This window comes from Clinocottus analis, unplaced genomic scaffold (assembly GCF_023055335.1).
Source record: "Clinocottus analis isolate CAN_PGR_092001 unplaced genomic scaffold, fCliAna1.0.p SCAF_20, whole genome shotgun sequence".
In the NCBI taxonomy this organism is placed as follows: Eukaryota; Metazoa; Chordata; class Actinopteri; order Perciformes; family Cottidae; genus Clinocottus; species Clinocottus analis.
Window position 1 is genome coordinate 12,740,708 of NW_027175932.1, and position 17,977 is coordinate 12,758,684.

General features: G+C 44.9%; 1 protein-coding gene across 3 annotated transcripts in view; it reads right to left on the reverse strand.

The window, feature by feature from the left end:
• arid2 (AT-rich interactive domain 2) overlaps nt 1–14,697 on the reverse strand; it is a 33,850-nt gene extending 19,153 nt beyond the window's left edge. Inside the window, exons 1-5 of one of the 3 annotated variants that reach the window (XM_068586381.1) lie at nt 14,422–14,697; nt 12,227–12,412; nt 12,010–12,103; nt 10,963–11,060; nt 492–625 (exon numbers count right to left, since the gene is read on the reverse strand). In XM_068586381.1, the coding sequence (XP_068442482.1) occupies nt 492–625; nt 10,963–11,060; nt 12,010–12,103; nt 12,227–12,318 (418 nt within the window). In that variant the 5' untranslated portion in view covers nt 12,319–12,412; nt 14,422–14,697. Of the gene's footprint in view, nt 1–491; nt 626–10,962; nt 11,061–12,009; nt 12,104–12,226; nt 12,413–14,224; nt 14,394–14,421 lie in introns of those variants that run through there. The other 2 variants (XM_068586379.1, XM_068586380.1) reach the window with 2 other exon arrangements.
• Between the last annotated feature and the right edge of the window lie 3,280 nt (nt 14,698–17,977).

Below are 17,977 nucleotides of genomic sequence, written 5' to 3' on the forward strand. Positions count from 1 at the left end.
TGACAACAGCGCACGAGGACCTGACATGTCCTCACTAACACTCACAGGGGCTTTCCAAACAGTTGGTTGTTGCAATGCATCTTCGAAAACGTTTGGGACCCTTAAAGCGGTCTGAACCATCATCAAAATCGCAAAACACATTTCCTTCCTCGCGGCATTCTTGTGACATAAACTTGACAAAACCTTTGTCGACTTGATGCATTTCTTTACGTATGCTCGACCTCTGCGCCGTCCCATGAATCTCACACATTGTAGCGCTGCTTCTCTGCGCTCACATCGGTGTGAGAATGAAGCGCTCCAGTTGGCCGAGAGAGAAAGAGAGAGACGGGATGTACGTAGAACAAGAAGCGAGACAGAAAACAAGAGAGGATGCAAATAGAAACGTAACCCACGAACCTGGTACAGACGAGACCCAGACGAAACACCAGAGTAAACGCAGAAAGAATTAAGAGGAAGCTTCTGAATACCGAGCACACCGAGTCTCTGCCTACCTGATACAATGTGTTGCTGGTAGTTGTAAGAGCTGGGAATTGCACCGATTGGAAGAGAGGCTTTGGGATTCCCTGGCTGCACTTCTTCATCGTCCTCGCCGAAGTGGTGGACTTTCTCATACTTCTCCAAGTATCTGCAGAGGAGAAAAGAAAAGAGGAAACACACAAATAAGCCCAGACTTTTTTTTTGCACTTTACTTTCTTTCCGAGAGTGATGTAAGACGTTGTTTTCTTTAATTATGCCGACACATCTCCCTCTCTTTGCCTTGAAGAGGATGCAGCGTCTGATACCGAGCACAAGCTCCTAACAAGCCACTGACAGTCAGTGAAACGCTAATTGGCAACGGCTCCTTTCAACAAGACACTAAGAATTAAGAGATGCACCAAACAATCAACCATAGGTGGAAATAGGCTGGTCCTATATAGACCGGCGTTCCATCGCCAGACAACAGCGTGGGTTTGATTCCTCCCCGCCTGCTTGTGTCCTTCACATGCACTGCAACAGGAAACAGACCGGGACACATTTGGAATGTTTACAACCGTGAAACGGACTATGTCTGGTTTTACACCGCGCACACAGTGACACACACACACACACACACACACAGTGAGACACACACACACACACACACACACAGTCAGTTATAGTTATAGACAGAAAGACATCGTAATTGTCAGATCAGACTTTTATAAAACTGGAAATCGGCCAAGAAAATGCACTCATATTTCTACGGATCTGAACTAGAACATGTTCACTCAGAAATAGACTCAAATCATTATATTCTCGCATGGCAATATGAAACAAAAAATGTCAAAGCACTTTGAGTTTTCTATCTGAAAGAAAAGATGATGATATATGTAGTCAATGAACTCCTTAGTTCCAATTCAGTGTGCTGCAGCCATGTTTTCTAATAATAAAGAAATGTACTTAAATATAATTTAATTGTGTGCTCAGAGACGTTCAAAAGACGAGTGTCTCAATTATAAGTTAAAAGTCATTATCTTATGAAAATCTGGCATCATTTTGACTTCTTCAGGGCCAGATAGTGACAACAATGAACAATACAGAGAACGTCAGACAAAGAGTTTCATCTCAAACAAACCGTTTAATAGTAAATAAACACAATAAATAGTGCACATTAAGTAAAGCTAATCTTTGCTCTGCCTTGAAGGCAATTCAATGTTGTTTTATAAACTCCAGCCATATCACTCTAATTTAAAAGAGGATAGCAGCCCCGCTGCACACCTGTTGTGTCCGGACAAACGAGCAAAACATTGGATGTCCCACCCAGGTTGAGGGGAGAGAGAGAGTCAACCTGTTGATGCCAGACAGGATCCTCAAACAAGTGTCACAGCTGTTTCACGAAAGCGAATCCCCCTTTTCTGAAGAAGGCTCCATCACAAAGGCTGTACAGCCGCACATATTGCTAAGGAGACCGTGAGCGGGAAGTGAAGGGACACGAGTCCAAAAAACTCTCAATGGAGGAGCACAAACGTCTGGAACAACAATCCACTGTTGAAACCAAACTGGCTTATCAGCTGAAGCGGCATTAATGATTCCACGGCAACCCGGTCAAACTTGAAACTACAAAACAGATTAAAGTGTGTATGTAGCAGGTGCGGCGTCGGCAACCTTGGCAGAGAGACAAAGAGAGGCACCTATATACACTCAAACAGCATCTGAAGAGACTTCACAGCGGCTCCCGTACAGTCGGTCCAAGGAGGGAACCTTTAAGTCGGGATAAAACGTGCATCTGCTTCAGAGCACACAAGAGTGACTCCATCACATTCAGTGTGAATTACACAGCTCAAAAGTCTCATTGTGAAAATGCAATTTGATCGCTGCAACTGTGAGCTTTCACCTCGCTTTACCAGGTCTGGGAGCAGTTTTTTTTTTTTTTTAGCTCAAGAAAGTCCATGGAAAATCACTTCCAGCAAGCCTGTGATGCTCTCAATGGCTCAAATGTGTGAAGTGAAGCATGACCCACCTTAAAAGTAGAGTACTTTTTTTTAAAGAGCACCACACAGCATGACATAAGCAGGAGAGTGTCACTGCAAGCTCCCAGAGACGTCAGTCGGGGACATGGGTGAGTAAGATGGACGTGACACGGCACAGTGGAGATTGTCATGCACATCTTTTCCGACGTGGACAGCTGTGGTCAGTTGTCAGGTTAGTTCAAGCCACTTTGAATACAAATATGTAAACAGGGGGAGGGGTTATTTGAATAACGCCATTTTTTGTCTGAACAACAGCCTGTAGTAGAAACAAGTGAACCGGCTGCAACACCCTCGGCTGCGAGCCGACGGCGAGCTCAGAACTCCTCTTCAGCGGCTATCGGCTCGTATTCTTGAGAAGTTTGCACTTCACTTGAAAAGGAGAGGAAGAAAAAAGGTCTCCTTGAGCATGCCTTCTTGGATTTTTTACAAACGCCGCATAACAATACGGAGAGAGAGAAACGAAAACACACTACCTCAGTGGGCGATAGTGTGGTGAACCCCGCCTGTGTGGCCGCGAGTCACAGAGCGAGCGCCTGTTTCTAAACGATGCCTCGCTTGTTCATCGTGGCCGAGGTAATCCCCCGTCCGCTGGCTGCCGGGTGACACGCTGGACTATAAATACACTCAGCCTTCATTTGTTGAGAGAGAGTGAGAGTGAGGGGCGAGAGAGAGAGAGGCCCCAGCCCCGACTGCAGCGTCATCAACGGCTGTCTGGGCACGAGCAAGGAAGGAGGAAAAAAAGGCTGCGGGTAAAGACAGGTGGGGGCATGAGAGGGAGGAAGAGGAGGGGGGGGGTTGACTGCAGCTGCTCATGTCTGCACTTCCCCTTTTTCACACATACACACAAGGAACATAAATCCCCCCCCCACCCTCCACCCGACACACACACACACAACTACCTTGTGCAGCACGCAACTACCCACCAACAGAAGCCATCACCGCACCGTCAGCGCTAACACTGATGCTCGCTTTCCCTCCAAAATAATACAACAAGTGCAACAACAGAAAAGAAGGGGGGGTTTGGCAAAAGCGGCAAGGCACGAGACGGGGACGAACAGCCATGCGTTTGCAAACAGCCGCCGTCAATACCGCCTTGTTATTTACGGTCATCTGGATCACAGCGGTGCAGTTGTGCTCCCTGGCATCCACTGCCCAAATGCCCTCGTGTGTGTGTGTGTGTGTGTGTGTGTGTGTGTGGGAGTCCATTGCCCCCTGCTGGACATAGACGAATGCATGACAACGCACACACACACACAAACAAACAGACACCCACCACTGTCAATATCTGGACAGAAATGTTTGCTGGGATTTGTCAATATTCACGAGGCGGAGCGAGTTGAGGAAAATTCAGTAAAAGCTGGATGACTTACAGACGAGAGTGTTTGTTGCCTGAAAGCAGACTTAGAAGTCACACTAGAGCTCTGCATGAAGGACGAGGACAGCGTGACCACGGCAGTGACTGCATTACTATCTCTGTGCTCTGATGGTATTACTGTGACTCGTGCGAGTCCAGCATCACCCAAGTGGAGAATGCATGTATGATAATGGCACAAATAAAAATATTAAATCAGCCCTTCCGGTAAAAACGACCCATTCCAGCTTTCAGCCGGGTCAATCCGGCTGGCACGATGGATCGGCGATTAACAGCACATCCTGGGTTAAAACTAGACTTTTCTTTTGCAGCGGAAGAATAAGTTCCTCCAGAACACCGCCAGCACGGGTGATACGTTTCAAGGAGAAGCTGTTTTCCTTTGCAGTGAGCCGGACAATGGAGTAAGCGTACCACCGTCGCCTTGAAAATGAGCCGTCATGTACATTCTAACTATTTTCTTTTGCCAGCGAATCTACCTTAATTTTTTTCCAAATATCAATCCTGAAACAGCGACCGCTTGGTCTGTTTGACAGTGTGATCAGACGATGTTTAGCGACTGATCCCGCCCAGCTGCACCTGTCTATGGTGTTGATGTCACCATTTCCCTTATTGTGCCACTGATCATCAACCTTTTTCTCTTTCTTCTTTTTGTCATGACAAGGGGCTGATCGCTGTCTGCATCTGTTGTCTGGAGTCACTACAGTCCTGTAAACTGTGACGTTATGGGTTACAATTAATGAGAATGTCACCAAAAAATAAAACCACACTGCTCTGCGCTCTGGGTTTGTTGACGAGGTGAGTGGAGGTAGTGGACAGGACGGATGAGACGTTAATCTTCTTCGTCTTCTGACGTCTGTGCGGGAAGTGAATATTACTGAGACGCATCGAGTGCTGACAGCCTCCAGCGTGTGTCTGTGTGTGTGTGTCTGTAATATTGTATAATGCATTATGATTTCAGCACTGTAGGTGGTGCAGGTCTTTTGTTTCTTAGTCATAAAAATGTAATTGTTTTAATTTGTCTGCATTTACAATGAAATATAAAAATGGGATATTTATCTGCAAACCACCCCTTGAATCGGTCTCCGCTCCTCTCTAGATCTCACACTTTTCTTCCATTAACCAAATGACATCACCTGACATCACCTTGGAGATCTTTGTGTGAATGTGCTGTAAAGACAGACTGACACCATTAGAAAGCGGGTCAGCTCAAATGAACAAACAGGTGGGTGAACGTAACCGCGCCTTTAAACAATCGAAGTGCACGACTGCACGTGGTAGTTGTTGTAGGTCTAGTTCTCGAACGGGAACACATGAATTTAATTGCTTTTCAGCACCAATCCATCGGACAGAAACCACTAAAGCGCTGCATATAATTGTGTGTGGCACCGTAGTGCGAGCCGTGTGCCGATGGAGTGCACGCACAAAGACATTTATGCCCAACGCTTTGCCGGTAGCATTATGCTACGAAACACCACAGGGCGGACAACTAAATGTATGCCATAAAGCTTAACAAAAGGCAATTAACCAACCTCCACAACGCTGAGGAGGAATAGCATAATATTGTCTTTATTGTCTTTATATAAGCCCTAAAGAAAGCAAGTATTACATGTATCATAAGGAATTAAAAGGTGTAATATCCTGTAAACAATTTGTTAGGGCTGCAAAATATTTACACGTATAGATTATATATTTTTCAAACCCAAGGTTTCTAAAGCATTTAACATCAGATCGGCCTTCTTTGTGACACAGAGTGCTTTGATCAGTGAATATTTGGGATAAGCTCTGATTACGAATGCATAGTCACAACAAAAAAACAACATGGAGGTGCACGACGAAGCGACGCAACTACCGTAGTCACCATCACTAAAATCAACGCAACAAAAAAAGTCACCCCTCTGCTATATTTGTCCAATCCCCCGATTGTCAGATTCAGTTTCTTAATCCTTGGCATGGACTAAACACAGAACAAACTCCAGTTATGTGTGAAATGCACTTAAAAAATGAAGAGACTCTACTTCTGCTCAAGAGCTGTAGGCTGCATTACACCCACAGCAAACATTTTAACCAGATCGTCCATCTAATGAAACGGCAAAGCCAGATTCTAGGCCCACCGTCATGTACAAGGCAGAGGTAGCAATCTGCTGGTTAACAAGGAAACTGAGAGAAGAAGATTAGACTATCAGTGGAGGCCCACGCTGCTGTCGGGCAGGTCGGATTACAGACGGGACCAAAAACACAAAGTCTCAAAGAGCCTTCAGATGTTGTCTTTGATAGAAAGTTTGCTCTTGCGCTCTTATTATGCTGCATTACTGGACAAGAAGAAGCAGATTCAGACACACGCTGGTCCACACAACCCCGTCTTTATCCATAAGTATCCCTCACCGGAGCATCTCTGAAGTCCGAGCAGCAGCTCGGACGAACGAGGCGGGGAGGAATACAGACACAGCTAATGCAAGCGAGATCAAAGGCCACGTTATCCAGATGTTTCAGCGGGAGAGGGAGTCCACCGGCGCACACAGGAAGCAGAGAGTGACCGGCAGGAACGATGGGACCCCGAAATAATCTCAGAATCAGTCGCGAGAATTGACACCGGCCGAGCAGAAAAGGGTAGTGAAGCGTCTGTTGCGCCAGGCTGGGCCATCGGTCAATGTTTTGTGTTCTTCCTGGTGGAAACAGCGAGGTAACCTGATGTCTTCGACCAAATCAGGTGTGAAAATATGTCATCCGAAAAGCAAGACTTTTGACATCGCACCTGCACCGCCGGAGTTTTGCACAACTGACTTCAGGAGCCACTTTTGCACATAAATAGAAGAGTGGACACATTAATAGACACAGCGGCCTCCAAATGATTTCCAACACCTGCGATATCTCTTCAGTGATCGCCCAATCCAAGCTTTGTGTCTCAAACTCTAAACTAAAAGAAAGAGTCTGCATTTTAACTTCTGTTTCTCTGCAGTTATGACGTCCGATTGTGTTATGAGGATTAGGGTCACAGGAGAGCTTTAAGATGGTTACAATTATACTTATTTTGCTTTTCACAAGAAGTTTGAAATACTATTAACTATAATCCACTTGCCAGCTGGCTGGAAAATAAAAAGGGAAAAGCACATCATGCTCAAAATCACGTGGCAACTGAAACTCTAATTGCCGGGGTCGTGAGAATTTGGGGACCTAAAAAGTGGGGTCGCATACGGGAAGCAGCAGAGGAGAAACACTCGGGCCTCTAGTCTGGCGTTAAAAAAGCTCAAATACCGGCTGAAATAAGTAATCCCGTAAATCAGACTGCATCTGCTTCACTAAAAGTTTGTGCGGCAGGCTACAGTGTGGTGGGATTATTTTGCTGTAAAGGAAGCAGCATGTTTGGTGTCGTAGGGTTCAGCAGAACGAGGAGTTAAAAAAGGTGGTTTGTTTTACTGCGATCGCAGTGGACCAGTGAAACCGTCCTGGGCTGCAGAGCTAGAAGCCCCGCATGCTCGCATTACAGCGTGGGGATCAAACGGTGCAACCGGATCTGTCCTGCACGACTGCGCTCCAACACGGATTAATCAAAACACCGTCCAAAGATCACTGCTACATGCACGCATCAAATCAAAGTTTTGTTTTATTTGAAGGCCAATGTTATTCCTCAGAATAGACGCCATATGATGTGAGATCAAAGGGCAACAATCCCCCAGTTAGTACTGCTAAACAAGCCCAGTTGAACCAGTTTCACCTCCTACACTCTTCCAGCCTTGTGTACAAATCTCGTCAAGACAATTTGAGCAACCAGAATAAAGTAGGCGGGCTTTCTAGATGTCTGCCTGATTTCCTCCCGATGGGGATGCTGCGGAGAGGGCAAACAAAGGTTGAGCCGGGTGTCCGTCAGCTGACTTGGCTTCTGTGTTCAGCGTGCTGCCGCTTGTGAAAGAAGAAAAAAGTCAAAGACTGTAGCAGCACCAGAGGCCTCATTCTCTCTCGTACAACTTTCATTCACTGCTCAGACGCTCGACCTGAGCCGGGCGGCGTTTTAGTGGAGAGAGAGAGAAGGAGAAAAAAAACAATCAGGGCTCGAGCCACTCCACGTGGGTTGAGCGCTCAGTGCCCCAAATCATATGAAAGGACTAATAGAAGAGGGAAAAAGCGTGGAGATGTGAAATAGTATTGACTGAGAATCATCCAAATTAGTGTAGCCACCGGAAAACTGGAAGCAGCTGCCGGTGCCGGTAACTCGAACCCTACCCACTGAGATGGAGTGCAGACGTACAACATAAACGAATGTCAAATTATGGAAATGTAAAAAGTTCTCTGGAATAACAGGACTAGATCTGGGAACACAGTTCAGCCCCCCTGAACATTACACAGACTATTAAAGATAGTGAGGGCTCTATATTGCCATATTCTTCCACCTCTAAAGCTTGTTCATAGCCAGTGGAAGATCCAGTCAAGGCCCTTTTGCCATGCTCATTTATGTATTTAACACTTGCCGCTTTATATCAGCAATTTTCCCACTCTCTTGCATCTGAACACCTTTCATTTCAATGTATATATTTTTGCTTCAATCGTGCTAATGAAGCCAAAATAAACATGCCCTCAAACCATGCTCTCTCGAGTGTCAGCGTGATTTGCTGCCAACACTCTCGATTCAGAGTGTGAACTCTTCCTCCCCGAAGCTGGAAGTGAAACCGGCTCCGTCGGTGGGTTTGGTGTCCATGCGGCGCTTCAACAAGCGGAAAACGAGCCGGAAATAATATTTTCTGGCAAGAACCGCTCACTTATTACCGGGTGACATTCAGATATCAAGTAGAAGGCAGCGGGAGCTGGCACGGACCTCCGGGCGCTGCTTATTACTCTGCACCGAGTAGGAAGTGCCGACCAGAGGGAGCCACACGGCGATCGTCCGATTCATTCTGTCCTGTATCAGAAAAGGTCATCCCTGCAGCAAGGGAGTATCCTCTAGTCCTTCCTGCAAACTCATTTTCATCCCTCGGGTAAAACAAACAAAACAACGGGAATTGGCACTAAAGCTGCAACTTGAAGTTGAAATTCCAGATTCCAAAAACTGAGCCAAACTACGATCTCATTAAATGTTACGCGGGGATGCTTTCAAGATATCCAATCATGACCTAGAAAGACACGCATCTATAATTATTTCACTTGGCAGTACAAAGTCTTCAAAATGTGCACACACGGCAAAAAAAAAAATAGAAAGAGGCCCCATTCCAGATGGTCATTCAACGGGCTAATCAAGATTAACACATGATGTTAGCAAACATCTACCCATCTGAAAATGTCCTTGAGCGACACAATGAATCTGAACCAGGTCCACTGAGCGCATATTCACCCTGGAACTCAATCACCTCTGACCTCCCTGCATGAGGGCAAAAAGAACCAAACACACTAACACACAGTGATCACATTATTAATCTAGAGAGAAAAACACCTACTTTCTCTACTCTGTCAGCAAAACAGCAGCATGGGGGAGGCGAGGAGAGTCTATTTATCAGCTTTAGTGGAGGCAAGACCAGTCTAGCCGCCTGCTGCCTCTGACATCCACCGCACTGAACCGCCCGAGATAAACTCTACAGCAGAGAAGCGCCGGCAGTTGCACGGCGATATTGAGCGGATCGGTCGACTCGGCGGTCAGGCCTCCCTTTGCTCGCCCAAAAAAATATAGTTGCCGGTAATATGTAAAGTGGCTTCGCTGTTACGAGTATCGCACGTGAAAAATGTCTTTCCAAATAAAATAGCCACGATGATAGCTTTGTGTTATTTTCTGCTCCTACTTGTCCCGTCTGCAGATCAAGGCATTTATGAACTACTTCCTGACTTTAGATAATAGACACACACTTGGCCAAACTGTGTCCAGCTTTCAGGTATTAGAGAGGTTTAACACAGCATTTTACTTTCTGCAACTTGTGACATACTCAGAACGACACCTACTAGACAGAGACAGATATCTGAATATTAGTGGTTTACTGAGCCATTGAAGGAGAGTTCACAAATTTAAATCTGATCACAGAAACTCAACACCTTTGCGATACAGCTGCTTAGACTCAGAGAACAAACCTTAACAACCGTCTAGTCAGCTGTCTGGACATCGAAGCAGACTATTACATAATCCTCTTATTTAGAGAAAACCCTTTGTCAAGTGCTCTGTCATTTACACTAAATATGTTGCAGGTAAATTAGCGGTGTGTGGCAATTTTGGTACGCAGAAACACCTCCAGCAACTTCAGCACCACCACCTGCCCCACATGTGCCCCAGTTGCTCAGACTCCTGCAGCCCACGCCAATGTTAATCTGCAAATGTTTGAGGAGCAACAAGTCTCATCAGAGGCGTACTGTTGGCAATCAAACTAGCCACTACACTCCCAACAGCTTGCAACAATTTAGTAATAAAAAAAACACACATTATTGGCAGATAGTTGTATATCAACAAGCACCCTGCAGTTGCCCGCAACACATCCATGAGAGGCTGCCACAAGGGTGCAATGTGTAAGGTGCTAGTGATGGGAACAATCGTTGGATGAGGAAGAGGGGAAAAGAAGGAAGGAAAAAAAGGGGAGTATGGCGAAAGCATCGACCGCCAAAAAACAACACACCCCACAAATGCCAGCTGTTGAGGAGAGCTGCATGTCTACCCGACTCCTATCACCGGCAGCTGACTGTGTGAGACATAGGGAGCCTGCACAAGTTAAAGAGCCTAGAGATGCTCAATCCGTAGTGCTGTAACATACCCAGGGGCCACAGCGATTTTTCAGAAAGGAATTACAGCAATTCGCATGTGGTTTTGGGTCATCAGGATTAATTAAGGGTGTTTTTCAAAACTATGTTCCAGAAACAGAAGAAACATTTGGCCCTACACTTGTGTTTCATAAAAGATAGATCGGTGTACTTTTCTCATGTGGCAGAGGGCCAGAGAGGTAATCCTCAATGTCATAACAAATATACACACTATTATGGAGCCTGCTTTAATTGCCCACGTCATAACACCGCGCTCGTGCAGCTTCCTTGTGAAGGGGCGCGCGGAGGCTCCAGATGCTGCAGACTGCTTCTCAGCGTTTGTAAACACTTCCCCACATGCTACCTGGGAGGAGGCGAGCTGCGTGGCGCGCAACTTACCGAAGGTAGTACTGTTTTAAAGCAAATGCAGCGTTGGAGCAACTCCTCGGACAGTTGAACTCGTCCCCGAGCTCGAGCCATTGGTTTTTGTCAGAGACCTGGAAAAGGAGGAGAGAAAACGGGGCTGTTAGGTTTGTAACAAGCACTTGCAGCAGCAACAACACACACAAAAAGAGCGGTTACATTGCAACCATCTGGTCGGCTACAGGTCCCCCCCAATGAGGCCAATCATTAATCAATAACTTCCTCCAACTGCTGAAAATACCTTAAATAAAGAGTTACTTTTAAATAATCCTGCAGTGGCTCACATTTTGTATAATGCCGTTTAATTCGCTGCTACTATGGCCGTAATCTGCACATATTTACATTTGTCACACCAGTAAGTCCAACTGACTCCCTTTTGGATAGTATCGTTACTGTTGAGGCTAGTTAGCATCGTAGCTAACAGGCTAACTTGACTTTTCCGTTTTTTGTCGGTAAAACCGAGCGAGGCTCGACTCCCCGGCAGACCGACTCCGCCTCAACGTGAACGCTTCGGCGTGCGCCGAGCCGTTTGCTGCCTGGAGTCGGTTTTTACGGGCGCCGTTTGCCGTGTTCACTACACGGGCCTGTGAGGCCTACATTTTGTGCTCAGCCATGAAGCCGAAGAAAGATGGCTATGGCGAGAAAGCGATATCAAGCTTCCCCCTGGGTGGAAACCGCCGGCGAAAACCCCGGGCGAAGCGCCGAGTCCCGGACGGTGTTTCCCGGGGCCGGGCTCCGTGCCGATAATCGATGTTAAACGTGCCCGCTAATTTCGAGTCGCTCCGACTGCACTCTGGCTCCGAGCGGTTGGGACTCTCGATTCAAACCACACAACAACACAAGCCACCACATTGCATAGAGATACATGGCAAACTAGCACAAGGCCAACGCCGACCCACTGCCGTGTGTGTGTGTAAGAGGGTTACACTTGTCCCGGGGTTCCCGCACCGAGTTGTGGAGTCGTCCACCGACGAGTCCACGGACAGCGGAGTGTGGAGAAATCCACTTTTAGTTCCCACTCACCTTAGCAAATCCACCTAAAGCGACGACTCTGACATAGAGAGCATTCAGGTCCAGCTCTTTCCCACCCACGATAGGAATCTTCCTGAACGGCGATCTGCGGGGAAAACACAAGAAATAAATGCATACATGTTGAAATAACAGTTTCGGCTAACTCTCGGCCGAATGCAATGAAGATTTAAAGTTGCATTTGTTGGTAATAAAGACGCCCCAATCTCACCCTCTGCTTTGGTGAAATTGCCGCAGCTCGTCCAGGAAAGCCTGTCCTTTCCTTCGCTGATCTAGTAGATTTTTCCCCGTCGAATTTGCCATTGTTTTTGCATGCAAAAACGGTTGAACCCCACTTCAGACGCTTCTTAAGACACCAAGGATCCCATACTCCGCCGGCGCTCAGTCATTCGCGAAGCTGAGTGTTTAAAAAGTTAAAGAAATAGCTGATAGCAAGAAGAGCGGCAGCTCGCTAATAAAGACTGATGCACACAGAAAGCAAGCCCGATCAACCCCGGACTAAGTTCCGACGAACAGTCAGAAATACGACCGATTCACCGGTAGACTGGAAACGCCATGCCAGAATGTGGAGAATTAATGCTTTTGGTCGCGGTTGTATTCGTTTGGAGTGGTTTGACAGTGTGTTGCGGACGCAGCTCCGAGGCTATCGCACACTGTAGAGCGGCAGAGGGATGCAGTTCTCAGACAAAAAGATGTGAAGGCCGAGGAGCCCGGACTCATGCGTGCAGCGCCCTCTACGGCCAGAGGCGGCACTGCACGATCCAGAGCAGAGCGGGCGCCTGAACAATAGAGACTGTTTTCTTTTTTAGGGACCGTCTGACAACTCTTTTCTCTGTTTGGAAAACGGGTCAGGAGGTACTCGGAAATGTCCCGTGGGGGGAGGGGATAACACTAATTAACATAGCTCCCTTGTTATCCCAACCAGGCGTGTAATAGAGGGCAACCCTACTTTATTTATTTATTTATCTGTAAAATACTTATTTTCTAGGCTGACTTAAAGCCTTATAATAAGTGGCATCGACCGCACAAATAGCCTATTAATTAAATGGCGATCTTGTATTTCCAATAGGTAATGCATACATATACAGCAAAACAATACTGTAGTATAGTCTATTGACATTTTATTTGATTTATGTGCAATACACTATTCTACAACAAAATAAGGTATGCTCAGGACAAATATGTTACTTTCAAAAATAAATAAATCCTTAATTTAGGGGATAGGGGCTGCAAAGTACTTCTATGATCATGAGTAATGATTGTCTACATGTGTGCGTTTTCTTTTGAATCTAAATGCTAGTTTTTCACTTCATGCATTTTTATTTTCGGGGGAATTTTTTTTTTTTGCATTGTGCATTATGACGGTCATACTGTCTCCCAAAATATGTATTTAGCGCAGTTATCTCTGTATCGTGGCATAGTGAACAGTGGTTCCGTGTAACTGTGTTTTGAACTCTTAATTGAACGTGACAGCAATTGAATGAATGACCAGCATTGCCTTTTGACCATGATTTGTGATGTTTCCACGTAAAGTAATACTTGTGTTGCAATCTTGTTTGAGACAATTTTGTCGATAAACCAGCTCCATATGATGTCATTTCCAAATATATACATACACTACATGTTGTGCTCACTATGTGTCAACGCATCTATTTATAGTTGTTAACTGTAAAAACTAAAATATATTTTCCGTTTACATATGTCCACTAATGTGTTTGGTGTTTTTATTTTTTTTTCGTGGAGCCATGTCTCGCTGTAAACCTTAACGCTGCGGTAAGCAGCCCCCTATCCCTTGCTGACCGCCTCAAAACGACTTTTATCTCGCGGGGTGGTTGAAAATTACTCCTGATCCCTTCTTCCTGTAACTGCCAAGCGGATATCTTCTTGATGGGGTTACATTCAACCATTACACGTACCCCTTTGCTCAATGAAAAACCTGTCACAAAATGGCGGAGACGTACGTTAGCAGACCCCATTTTGAGGAATTGACACTAGACAGCGGAAAAGTGCGTGTCCTGGCGTGTGGTTTTTTATAATTACTGCTGCTTTTTGTTGTGGTTGTTGCAAACAAACTGCGGCACATCCGAGTTCACCACGCGCCCATTTGGACTCCACCAACCGTCAGCCCGAATTACGGGCTAACGAGACGCTCGTGCGCTAGCGTGTTAGCTTAGCAAACGTAAGCTAACTTTCCAAAATGACCACGAACCTGTTGTGAGCAGCTTGCTTTTATCCACGAGCACACCACGCTAACCAACGGCGTGTGTCTTCTGTTTAGTGTCGTTACTGGACGGTATTAATGGCGCTCTGTCGACTGAGTCCCTTTTCCCCGGCGCTAGCTGTCCGCCTGACATTAGCATGAACCCAGTCCCTTATTAACACGGCTAATAATGCTAAGTAGGTTACCTCCGGATGCCTGCAGATCACAGTAACTCCCAGAGTAAACATGGTGTTGTGGTTGTCATCGTTTAGGTTGACCAGATGGAGCACCAACACCACAAGATACTACATGTCATAATAATGTAACGTCAGGTTGCTTTTAAAGCACGTTCAATGCACGCGGGTGTTGTAGCTAGTTCGCTAACGGGGAGGGCTAGCCACCGTGTGTGCGAAACGTGACTTCCAGCTATCATTCCAGCTTTTAAACAATCCGCGATTAAGATGTTCGGTAATGATGCGACTTCTTGCCGGGTCGTAAAACATAGTATTAAGCCGTCCGCATTGTGAGTGTCCGCTACTTCTCCCGGTGTAACTCGTGTTGTGGTGTGTAACGATGCAGTGGGTGAGGCGTCTCTGTTATTTGTGGACCGGAGTACTTCACCGTTTAGTTTCACATGTATTAATATTGACGAACAGAGACATGCATCGTTTCTGTTTATTCACCTAATCCCAGTTTATTATTTGCCCTTCTCGCCCGCGAGCACATTCTCTGTAACACCGGTACACTAAATGATTATAAGTAGGACTTCAGCTGGATTGCTGTCTGACCAGAATACAGTAATAGTTAAAGAAACAATGGGAAACACTGGTCACATTGTGAATGCTTTGCTAGAAAATGGCCTACCTCATGCATAACGGCACTTCCTATAGCGGCCATAAGGTGCAGTTTGGGATTATTAAATTATTTCAATGCAATGAAACATCTGCAGTGATACTTTTTTTGTGTTTACATCTCTATTGTCTTGCGTTATTTGCCCGTTGGACCCCGTATTACCTAACACGACATGACATTTAATTTCATCTTGTAAATTGAAACCTGTTGGTCATATTTTAGAGGTTGGACTGAATGCAATATATATAATGGGATGACGTTGTCAGCATACAACAAAAAAAACCTTTGCCTCACACACAGGGATACTACACATGCTGTATAAGGCACAATTATTGTGGGTCTAAAACATGGCAATGTTATCAATACAATAACCACGTGAGACCTGAAGTGTTTGATGAATGCAACCTGACCTTTCATGTGGAAATGATCAAACTGTTTCACTGAAGGCCTTGAAATCAATAGTCGTGAATGAACAGGTGTATTCATTGATTCCAGCATATAATCATTATGTACTATAAAGTATCAGTTCAAAGATCATATGCTACATTAATATGAATGTCATACAACTGTATTTCCAACTAATGCCATAACAAGGTACACATTAATCAGAAATGTGGATGCTTAAAACATGCACACACAAAAAGCTGCTTCACACCACTTCCCAGTGAAACTGCTTTAAAATAAAAGAAGTGATGAATGTTGTGCACAGTGCCTGTGAGTGTGCACTTGAAAGCTGCACGGTCAGTTATGCCATCACGTGCACGTCCTCATCTGATGTGACAGCCAGGCCCCTCGTGGCATATGGCGCAAATGGGGCCAGTAAGCCCAAGCTGCCTCCGAGCACCCGGACAAAAAGATCCCAGTGGGACGCTAAGTGCGTGTAACGTCCTTACACCTCTCCCCGCTCCCCCTGCGGCCTCCTCCCGCACGCCCGAGGCCGGCGACTCCGTGAAGTCGAGTCATTTGGTGGGAAGTGGCTCCATCTTGTGTCCGTCCAGGCGACACGTCCTGAGTTGGGACGGGTCCACCTCGCCGCTGCAGGAACACATTGTACTTGGAGGGATCAGTTGAGATGTGTTTTTTTTTTATTTTTTAAACTGGATACAGTCACAGTTGGAGCAAGATGCATGCCGGGAGAGGAGGAGAGCGAACAGTGGGTGGTGGTTGGTGATCCTAATACAGCAGTACAGTACGCTTGGTGATGTCATTTACGACACTTTAAAAAAAAAAATTTGCCGAAATATTGATAAATGAAATAAAGGAAAAAACATATTGGTCAATTGAATCTATTTAATGTTTACTTTTAGGGACAATTAACCAATGCACAAATGCCACAAACAAAATCCGTTATAACCTAAATTAATTCATAATGCCTTTATGAAAATACACAAACTCAAAAATAAATACAAAACGCAGACAATATGCAATAGACTTAAGCCCCAATGCTCACCAGCAGTGTTAAGAGCAAAACGCCTCTTTATAAAAGTTACAGAATGATCAATAATTCATCTGCATTAAAGCAGCTAAACAGACAACAATGATTTGACATGAGCACATTTACCAATAATAATGTACAATATACATTTAAACTGTAATATGACCAATCCAATGCATGCCAGTCACTCAGTGGGATCCTTTGGCTTCTGTCTTTGTTCTAAAGTTAATCACATTCACTGTAAAATTGTCATATTTTTAAAGATGGAAAATGCATGTATTGGTCTGTTTAGGGACAACACATAGGAACATTCTTATATAAGGACAATAAATGGCATGAATACAGACATCTAGGATTTTAAAACTGTGCCTCGGATCCATTATTATTTATGCACGTGCTCATCATAACTAGTGCATAACCTTGTGCTCACTGTCTGCATCAACTTTCTGTTAAATGGACAACTGATTTCCCCCGACACTCCACAGAGGACAATGTAGACGCTATCTTGACTTTAATAAAAGATAATGCTTCATCGCTCATTGCCGAGAGCTCGCCTCAAACAACAGTTTCTCAGTAAGAGACATCAAAAATAAATTAATTTTTAGGTAATTAGTTGCAATCACAAAAACAATAAATGAGCTGATTCAGAAGTGTACGATTTCACTTAAAATGGTTTGTCCTAAGTGTATGAATGTAATAAAATGGCTAATTCTGCTGGTGGCTTGAACATTTGAATTTGAATCCCCTTTTTAATAAAGTGGACGTGTTAACATTGATTGTATGAGTATTTAGACTTGTGGTCGTTCTGCTGTGATGTGTCAGAACATCATCTGGGTGTTTTTTTCATCACTAGGTGGCAGTTGTGTTTAAAAGTTGTTAGAGCTAGATGAGCACATGGGTGTTGCTCATGAAAGAGGGCTTTTTTTAATTTGCCACACTGATGTGTTTCACTGTCTTTTATACACAGTAATTCAGTCCATATACACATCATAAACTCACATTATTTTCAAAACACTCACTCCTTGGTAACAAGGCATTACAGTTGCAATTGCAGAGAGATTTGTCCAAATGTGCAAATCCAGTATTTCCTTCAGCTTCAAAGAAAGCATGTTTGTTGACAAAGATAACAAAATAGAAGCCGTGTACACACCTCCAGCAGACCTTTTGTTTTCCACAACCTTTGTTCTCCCAATTGTCAACTTCTATGAAGTACAAAGTGTGTACAGTACATATCTCTCTGGTATACTGTCATGGGAGTCATGTTCAATAATTGAACATACTTTTAAAGGTTTGTGCCACAGGGAATTATAATTCATGCACCAGTGGATATTAATTAAACTACAAACTTTGAGAAGTTAATGTCACTTTTTTATTCAATCAAGAATTCAAGCAAAGCCTCTTGTTAAAAAGGACCCTGTTTATCTTCTAAATGGTTACTGATTAGCAGCTCATGGGGTCAGAGAGGTTGAAGAGGT